Source organism: Ochotona curzoniae, unplaced genomic scaffold (genome assembly GCF_017591425.1).
Source record: "Ochotona curzoniae isolate NIBS_2020 unplaced genomic scaffold, NIBS_Ocur_1.0 scaffold_461, whole genome shotgun sequence".
NCBI classification, from domain to species: Eukaryota; Metazoa; Chordata; class Mammalia; order Lagomorpha; family Ochotonidae; genus Ochotona; species Ochotona curzoniae.
In genome coordinates, this window is record NW_024467120.1 from 10,120,257 (window position 1) to 10,129,722 (window position 9,466).

Sequence of the window (9,466 nt, forward strand, 5' to 3'; positions counted from 1 at the left end):
ACTAAAACAATAGTCTTCTCAAAGTTTAAAAATAAAAACATGAAAAATAAAAACCATGCTTCTCTGTCCCTTGAGCGCTCCTCTGAGTGATTTCTTGAGGTGGTCACTGTACCTGAAATGAAAGCACGGTCAGTAAGAATGAGGTTGGCCAGCACTTAAATTGTGTACCATCAGCACTACCAGCTCGCATTATTTTTCTCAGATCGGGGCCATTTTTTTCTGAGTTTGACCACATTTTCTTTTTCTTTTTCTTTTTTTTTTAAGATTTATTTATTTATTGCAAAGTCAGATATACAGAGAGGAGGAGAGACAGAGAGGAAGATCTTCTGTACAATCATTTACTCCCCAAGTGAGCACAACGGCAGATGCTATGCCATCCGAAGCCAGGATACAGAAACTTCTTCTGGGTCTCCCACATGGGTGCAGGGTCCCAAAGCTTTGGGCCATCCTCAGCTGCTTTCCCAGACCACAAGCAGGGAGCTGGATGAGAAGTGGGGCTGCCGGGATTAGAATCGGCGCCCGTATGGGATCCTGGCGTGTTCAAGGCGAGGACTTTAGCCTCTAGGCCACACCGCCAGGCCCTGATCACATTTTCTAACCAAAACCTACTTGTGGAGAAGGGCACAAGTTTACAAGATGTTTTTGTTAGTTCACTGAAGCCCATAGGATGGAATGATGATAAGCGAACTTGACTTATCCCTGAATCTGCCCTAATCCAGTCACATGACCACACATGCACACTTGGTATATCTTTAGATTCATGCTTTGCTGTTATACATCTGCATTACTAGTGTGGATTTTTTTGATAAGCAATTGGAAACATGGAATATGCTTTTGTTGGCCTGGCATATAACACAATAGAAAGCTTGCTCAGTTGAAAGATGACCTTGTATGCTGTTTTTCATTTTGTTGTGCATGGACTATGATCATTAAAAAAAAAAAAAACAACAATCCAGAGCATAAGTGAAAAAACCCAAATGGAGTATATTTTATGTCCAGCTACACGTTTAGATACTTATGTGCAGATCAGAAGAGATGAAAATTGAGAATTCTCTTGCTCATCATGCTTACTATTCCCTGTTAATTCCTTTTTTAAAAAAGTGTGAATTAATAACCCAATCTTCTCTCCATGGGTATTAATTAATAAAGATCAAATCCAACGCAAACTTCAATCTTTACAAGGCAGAGCTCCAGTCCATCCAGATCATAGTTTAATTTAGCAACCCAATGAATTTTTATTTATTGCAGACACTTCATAGAGAATAATAAAAGGCTGAGTTTACCCTGCAGACTATATTCTAGCCACCCACATGGACAGATGTATCCACAAATAATGACAAATATATGGATCCAGAGTTAGTGAGGTGTGAATTATTACTTTAGCCATTTGTGATTAATAAAGCATGAAGCTAAGTTGCTCGACAGCTCTTTAATAAAGCTGCTGAACAAGTTGACAATTGGTTAAAATGTTACTGGAAGATTCATGAGATCTGAAGACAACATTCCATTTACTAAGAGGAACACCGTGGGTATTACACAAAGGAATGTGGTTAAAAATTGGAGAAGACAGCCCAAGACAAATTTCATCTGTAACAAATGAGATTGTCTGCCTAATTCTTTAGCATGTAACTATGTAGACTACTAGATTCTGAGAGATGAAAGATTTCTTGTCAAGGCCATGAAAATCTCAGCTTCTCCATTGCCATTTCTCATGTACCTCCTGCTTAAATGTTTGCATAACTAAAGTGACCTGTGCTGTAGTGTCTCATTTCATTTATGGAAAGCCAGTGCTAGTCGTTATGTATTTATGGGATAATTTTACATTCAACAGACAAGAAGGCTAGCTTATTAGGAAGACACATCTGTAGAAGTGTCTTTTCTCATAAGATCGTTGTTCAAATGGTCTGTGTATTCAGCCTGCTTCTCACCTTTCAGTTTGTCTTTTGAGCTTGCGACCGATATGCTAGGGCTGATGCAAGTGGACTTTGTCATTGTAGCTGGGAAGAATGACTTCTTGCAGCAATGTCTGCGGGTCTAAGCAGACACAGGCTGCTCCCGAGGGCGGGTACCAGCGCTACGGAGTCCGGTCCTACCTGCACCAGTTTTATGAGGACTGTACTGCTTCCATCTGGGAGTATGAGGATGATTTCCAGATCCAGAGGTCACCTAACCGATGGAGCTCAGTGTTCTGGAAGGTAAGGAACAAACATGGGCTTAACTCAGGACATGGGAAAAATATAAGCAACTATGCTAAACATTCAACTACAGAGAACTGAAAGCATCACTCTCTCTAAATGCATTTTCCCACCCTCAGAAAAGGACAATCAAAACCTTGGGCCAAAAAAGCCTCTAAATACAGCGTAATTGTTCAAGAGCACTTTAAACATAAGTTGGCACAATTGCCATAGTAATTGTTATTATTGTTCCTGTTATTAATGTGCTGCTACATTCACTATCTGTGAAGTTATGCACAGGCAAAACATTATCCCATTTCAGCCTCCCTGACAGGCTTGGAAAGTGCAATTTGATAAATTCCAACAGCAATTAAAGAGAAATAAGTAGGTATTTAGAGAGAGCTGATGCTGATATTCAGCGCAGCGTTCAGAGTACCAGTTCTATCTCTACGATATACAACATCATGAGGCCCTCCAAGACTCAGCTTCTGCCAATGCAGGAGCCTCATTAGACAATGTACCTAGTCATCCAACAGATAGTTAATGAACACCTATGCTATGCCAAGAGGGTCAAAGCTATGGAGACCAGAGTGGCAAGCAAGAAAAGAAAAATCTTCCTGCCCTCATGGTACTTACAGTCTTGCATGGCAAATGGATCATAAAGAGCTTAAAGTCCATAATGTGAAGTCAGTTGGCAACAAGTGCTGTGAAGTGCAATGAATCAGGGAAGATGACTGGGAGTAATGGTGACTTGGGTTTGCAGATGAAAGAAAGCCTTTGCAAGGAGATAACACTGGATCAAAAACTCACATTCACAGAGGGAGCATACCATGAAATTATGTGCTACCATATCCAAAAGCTCTAAAATGGGGATAATCCTGTTGTTTGAAAAGGAGCAGGAGATCCAGTGGAGTTGGAGTGAAATGTGGAACGTGCAGGCAATGAACTCAGAAAAATAATGGGTTGTAGATGATATATAGAGCTTTGTAAGCAATACTGATGACCTAGGTTCTCATCCTGAGAGTCAGAAGAAGCCATCTGAAGATGTTGAACAAGAGTGACCCAATCCAGCTGACACCTTAACACCTTATGCTCTGACCTCAGGCTATGTGAATTCAAATCCCAGGTCTTACATAATATAGCCCTAAAATTTTGGGTGAGTTAGTTGACCTTAATGAGCCTTTGATACTTCCAATACATGGACCAAAAAAGATTGGCTAGTGGGAAAGAGCATCATGATGCTGTTGTGATAATCTGGGTGGGTTGAGTCCTGGTGTGTACCCTTAGAGTTGCTGTGATGCTGGAGAGGAGAAAAGAGAGGAGGGTTTTTGCTAGTTGTCAAGAGACTGAAGTATCTATTGACTCTGAATCTTTGGAGGGACTATGTGAGGAAGAACACTAGAGGAACCAAAAGAAGCTGGGAAGGAACTTCGAGGTGCCATTTTGAATATTTGAAGACTTTTTCTTTCATAGATTCTCTATTGGTTGTCAGACACATGGTTGACAGATCACAAGAGATATCCAGGCTGGAAATCGGGATTTGAAAACTCTGGCAGCAGTTGGGAGTTGGAAACTGCGACCTCTGATTTAAGCATCCAGGAAGAGCAGATGGGGATCAAAGGTGGCGTGCTAGAAATACTTGTCCCTTGTGATGAAGGTCTGACAAAGCAGGTTGAGTGAGTTCCTCCGAGGTAGAGCCGTAACAGGAGAGTTGTATCACAGGCAACCCTAGGCGAGAGCTTCAAGAAAGCTAAGGGTCTCACATCCACAGTCAAGTGAGATAAGGAAGAAAAAAAAATCACATTGGCTTTGGCATTTAGAAGGCCATTCATGTTTTAAGGAAATTGTGGTGAACTAAGCATGGCTGTCCAGGACAGGAATGATCAGAGCAGCAGGTAGACATGGACGCAGGGATATGGGGTGGCTTTTGAAGGTGAAAGCAGTTGAACGTGGCTGTGAGCTGAGAAGAAAGGGGTCTGAAGTGTGGAGGAGCTAGGAGTAGGCTGTGTGGCAGGACAACAGGAAGGGCTAGACCTGCCATTGGTTCCTTTGTGTCCCCCTGCGGCAAGCACAGATGGCACGAGTCACAGCTCAGGGCAAAGAAGAGTACAGCAGCCCTTAGACAGATGAAGGCAAATCCAGCGTGCACTCCTGACTGAGCACTTCCCCTGAAGCACCTGCAGTCCCCACAGCTTATCTCACCTCTAACTTCACGGAGCAAATCCTCAACTCTTCCCTGCTAAGCTTGTTGTTGCTATCTTCCAACAGCTCTTGCTGCCTCCGCTCTGCCAAAACAGCTGCTGGCGACTGCTAGTAGAATAAATTGCATTGCTGGGACACAAGGACTGGGATGTTTAGTCAACAGAGCAGCCTTCATAGCTTATAGCTCTTACAGCAGGACTTCTGGAATCCAAGAACTGTTTTTATCCATTTTCCTTTGCAAGAGTGGAACCTGGGATTTTCATAGTCCTCCCTGCAGCTCAGAATCACCCACAGTCACCGAACAGAGCCCAGCTGGTTTGCCATGCCTGTTGCAGTCCTTCAGAATCATGGTGTAGCCCCCTCTTCTTGAATGACAGGCCTGTCTGTGATACTCAAATGAAATTAAAAGGCCAGCCATATCCTTGTTCTTAAAGCTAGTAGGAGTTCTTCCATCTGCAAGCATGGTTTGCCTTTTAGTTTCTGCGTACTCTTCCAAGAGTGGATTTCCAGCTAATGCACTGCTCAGTTGAAGAGCAGGCTGCTCTGGGAATCAGTCAGCTGGCCCTGTGTTTAGCAGCTTGGTGCTTAGAGTCAGTCAGCCAAGGAGATCTCTTTGGCATCAGGCTGGAGTAAGAGCAGCAGAAAAGCAAGACAGAACACATCGGCCTTGCCTGCTCTTCAGAATCTCAGAACCAAGATGGATGCATTTTTTGCTGTCATGTTTTTGAGAGTTACTAACAGTTCTTGAGGAAGGAGGTAATTTAATGACATAGGAAGCATGTTACCATGGATATTTACGTTAATTTACTCGGTGCATTCAGAACGTTCGGATGTGAGTCATCATTTAAATTATAAATAATGGTTCATCTTTGAGGGTGAATTTACTCCACCCCTCTTAGAGAAAAATGTGAAAAGAGATTCAAAATGTTGTCATTTTCCTGTAGTTCTTACATATTTTGTTTAATAGATTTTACATTCTTCAGAAAGTGTCTTATTGATTCTATTTATAAAATTACAAAAAGGGTATTTGTTTGTATATGTGTCAAAACTCTTTGAAACCTCAAGTAAAAATAACAGAGGGAAATATGCAAAGTAGCAGTTGATGATGCATTATGGGAAGAAGGAAAGTAGGGGTGGGAAGGGACACACAGACCTGGGTTAGAATCCAGTTATATCACCTAGTAACTGTGGAATCTTCTTTGATCTAAATTTCCATTCTATAAACCTCAGTTTTTCATATAAGAAATGGAAATACAGCATAAGCATTAGATGCTTCTGAGAGTTCAATAATACAACTCCTGTACTGTACTCGGGTCTCGCGAGATCCTCACTAACACCATTCTGCTTTCCTTGTATTTTGCTAGGGTGAAGGATGTATGGAATATGTTTTTTCCTCCATCATCTAATCCTCCTGATTAGTGAGAACTTTAAACTTCCTTCCTAAATTAATTAAATCCACCTTTTCTATTGCAGAGTAAATGTTGCTATGCATTTGGATATTTTTCCAATCTTGTTATTCCAGCTAAAAGCAGTTGGAAACAGGAGGAAGTGAAAAAAGAAAGTAAATAACTCTAATTAGCTGCTGCAGATCCTGACCCCCGTCATAGTTCTGTTGCTCAAGCAGCACAACTGTTTTATCAGAAGTGTATCTCCAAGTAGCAGTAGTAACAACAGTTACTTATTATAGTTTATTACACAGCCAGATACAAGGCTAAGTGCTTTCATGCACAATTTCATTCGATCTTCACATCAACTCTCTGAGCACTGCTATCATTTTTCAGTGGTGAGATTGTCAATAAGGGCATCTACATAACCTGTAACCTTCCTTCTCTGACTCAAGTCCTAGGTGGCAGTGCTCACATCCAAACCTGGATATGTCTGTCCCTTCCAAACCTGTGAGCTCTAACCACTTTCCATTTCTACTGAATTGCATTTTATTAGAATTTGGACTAAAACAATTTAACTTCCATCTGCGGCTCCCACACATCAAATCATCTACAGAGCATAGTTCAAATAGCTGCTGGCTGGAGGTGGAAGGGCACAGGTCTAGAGTCACTTCTGGGCTGGCAACTTGCCTGCTGTGAGGTTACCTGTGTGCTAGCAATTATGGTCTCTTCCCTACTCATTTGTCAAAAGGATGGGAGTTATAAGTCCTATCAATGTCCCTCAGCCAAAGTCACCAGGAACATACTTACATATTGAAGAACACCACGAGGTTCCAAGAAGAATGTGTGAAGGGATACGTTAAGCACCTGGGCTTTGGTTGGGTGCTTTGAGACATCTCTAAGGAAGTGTGACTTTACCCTGGATTGCCAAGGATAATAGACTAGGTGTTTAATAAACCTCATCTGTAAGACAGACAAAACAGGGCTAGTCTGAAGCAATAACGGGCAGAGAAGTGGCCATCACTCATATCAGCCTGAAGAGGTGGCTTATCCGGCATTTTGAGACTTGCAGAATGATCTTGCTTTAGTCTCTGCTCAAATCAAATTATTTTGTATCATTCCATCGTGGTGGCAGGATTATTTTGTCTAATGTTGATGTTCTGTAACAGAGTGTCCAAAAAGGGGACAATATGGCCTCACTGTGACTCCCAACCAGTTCCTGCCATCTGGGTCAGGGCGCAGAGCCAGGCTGGTTCCTGCTGTTCTCTTCCCTGAGACCCAAGGAGATAACCTGCTCCCCTGCAAAGCACTTGACAAACGGAAAATGATCACAGCTTGGCACTGGGTCTCTGGTTGAAGTCACAGTTTTCTTCCTTCCCTTTTCTGTTTTAATGAGAGAATTAAGTAGGTTCTCCATGCAAATCAGGGTAACCAGAATATGTGGTTCTCTCAAGAAACAAGCCCTGCCCTTGAGGGCTCGGAGGGGAAGATGGAGCACCTGCTCACACCTCTTGCTTTCCTTGTTGTCTTTCTGCAGGTGGGACTCATCTCGGGCACAGTCTTCGTGGTTCTTGGATTGACTGTTCTGGCAGTGGGCTTTCTCGTGCCCCCCAAAATCGAAGCTTTCGGCGAAGCCGATTTTGTGGTGGTCGACTCACATGCGGTCCGGTTTAACAGTGCCCTTGACATGTGCAAACTGGCAGGAGCCATTCTCTTCTGCCTTGGGGGCACATCCATGGCAGGGTGCCTGCTGATGTCAGTGTTTGCAAAAGGATACTCCAAAGAAGAAAAATTCCTTCAGCAAAAGTTTAAAGAGCGAATTGCAGACATCAAAGCCCACACCCAGCCCATTACAAAAGCTCCAGGCCCAGGGGAGACAAAGATTCCAGTCACTTTGTCCAAGGTTCAAAATGTGCAGCCCCTCTTAGCAACCTGAAGCTTTTCCCACTCCAGCGCTCCCCTCTCAGAGTTAGGCACAGTGTGAAAAGGAGTAGGCCAGTTTTGGAGGTGACAAGGATTTGTTGTTGAACCTCCCCAGGGCTGTGTTGGAGCTGGCAGCAGGATGCACACATGCTCACAGCATGACAGTGAAGGCCACACACCCACCTGTGTACAAGCATCTAGCTGTTTACCATTGGTGGTCTGTGTGCCCCCCAGGAACCTTGCGGAACTCCTCTTTCAGATATTGTGGCGTTGTGTTATTTGTGTTTGGAAGTGCTAAATGGTTTAGACCAGCCTACCATGGTCCGTTTTATTTTCTGATATTGGTTTTTCTAATCTTTCCTGTGTGGTGTTGTCTTCCATTCCTGTCTCACTGTGTAAGATATCGTCATGTGTATTCACAGAAGCCAGGAACTTTCTGATGTTCGACCCAAACCTTAACCTTTTCATTGTATCTTAAAGTTCCTGAAATCAGATAAAAATTATCGTTGTTCTCCATAAATCTGTTGTCTTCTCCAGCTTCTCTCTTCTTTCGTTCAAAAAGCTAAAATTGCCAATTTTAGAAGGTTGGTTTTTTTAAAAATGTATTTTTGGAGTACAAATATATGCAGAGAATCCAAAAGAACTGAATTAGAAGCCGGTGTGTCTCCTTGGGGATATCACGTGACCATGCACATCTGTGTCCTGGGGTCCAGAGGACCCTCCCCACTGAGTCTGCCCTCATCATGTCCTAGTGGTTCTCACCATGGTGAGATTCATCCAGTCAGCCCCCTGCGACATCAGTGAATCGGTCAACTAATCCCGTCATAAAACCCAGCCACCACCATGGATACAGTGCTGTCCTATTTTTATAAAGACAAAAGCAAGCCATCATAGAAGAAATCCCTGGGTTGTTTTAATCTTTAAAAAAAAAAAAACAACAAAGCTTTCTTCCTCAAATCTGATGTCTTATTCACCAGAAAAAAAAATAAAATGTTGTTCTCTTTCCTTGTACTTTTATGTAATCTGTGGATTTAAATTAGATCCAGAAAAATGGAAGCTGTGATGTTGGTGTACTCTCAGAATTTGTGCCACCTTAGAATTCTGATTTTTTTTCTCTCCTCATCTTTCACTGGATAAATAAAATATGTGAATGAGCCAAACCTGAATTGCATTGTCATTCCTTCAACATGGCTATTTTCATGCCAACATGTGATTTTTTCATTCAGAAGCTGAATAAACGCTAATGTTTTCCTGGCTAAACAGAAGAAAAATGAGGCCATTAGTGCTTTTCATGCGCAGTGTTTATTTTGTCCAGCCTAAAAGCAGAGGGTAGATCCGCTTCCCCAGCCAGGGTGGCCTGCTGGGTTTTGGCGAGATGGTTCCAGATGCCTCATATTGTCTGTATTCCTGTTGAGCTGCCATTTCAATTTTATTCTTTGATGCCAAATACCAGTCCCCAGGTGTCTGTGCAAGGCAACACCATCTGAAGCTTTCTATTCTGGCTCTGTCTTCTGAACTATTGAATCTGCAAGGTTGAGAAACAACTCCAGATTTAAAAGGATGGTTGGGGGTGGGGGGGCTTGGGCTCTGTTAGGGAAAGATGTCTTAAGGACCCTCCTGTCCCTCAGGAATGGGGATTATGGTGTTAGGATATACAGCCTGCTCTTTGGAAAGAAGGCTGGCCGTGGTGGTGAGACGGTGGGAAACAGCGGACTATTGAGCTCCTAAATCTAATTTCTGGCTGCTGATTATACCTTGATAATAGGATACTAGACTATCACC

The 9,466-nt window shown here is 42.7% G+C and overlaps 1 protein-coding gene across 1 annotated transcript; it reads left to right on the forward strand.

Annotated features, from left to right (window-relative positions):
• The first annotated feature begins 2,006 nt into the window (after nucleotides 1-2,006).
• On the forward strand, nucleotides 2,007-8,838 carry NRSN1 (neurensin 1). The gene is made up of 2 exons (XM_040967638.1): nucleotides 2,007-2,195; nucleotides 7,299-8,838. Exons 1-2 carry the CDS (start codon nucleotides 2,007-2,009, stop codon nucleotides 7,695-7,697), a joined length of 588 nt encoding a protein of 195 aa, XP_040823572.1. The 3' UTR covers nucleotides 7,698-8,838.
• Nucleotides 8,839-9,466: the final 628 nt, after the last annotated feature.

Excerpts from the sequence above, each read along its gene's own strand:
- NRSN1 (XM_040967638.1), top strand. The coding sequence starts at position 2,007 with ATGACTTCTTGCAGCAATGTCTGCGGGTCTAAGCAGACACAGGCTGCT. Across the intron at positions 2,196-7,298 it reads GGAGCTCAGTGTTCTGGAAG|GTGGGACTCATCTCGGGCAC; the intron begins GTAAGGAACAAA and ends GTCTTTCTGCAG.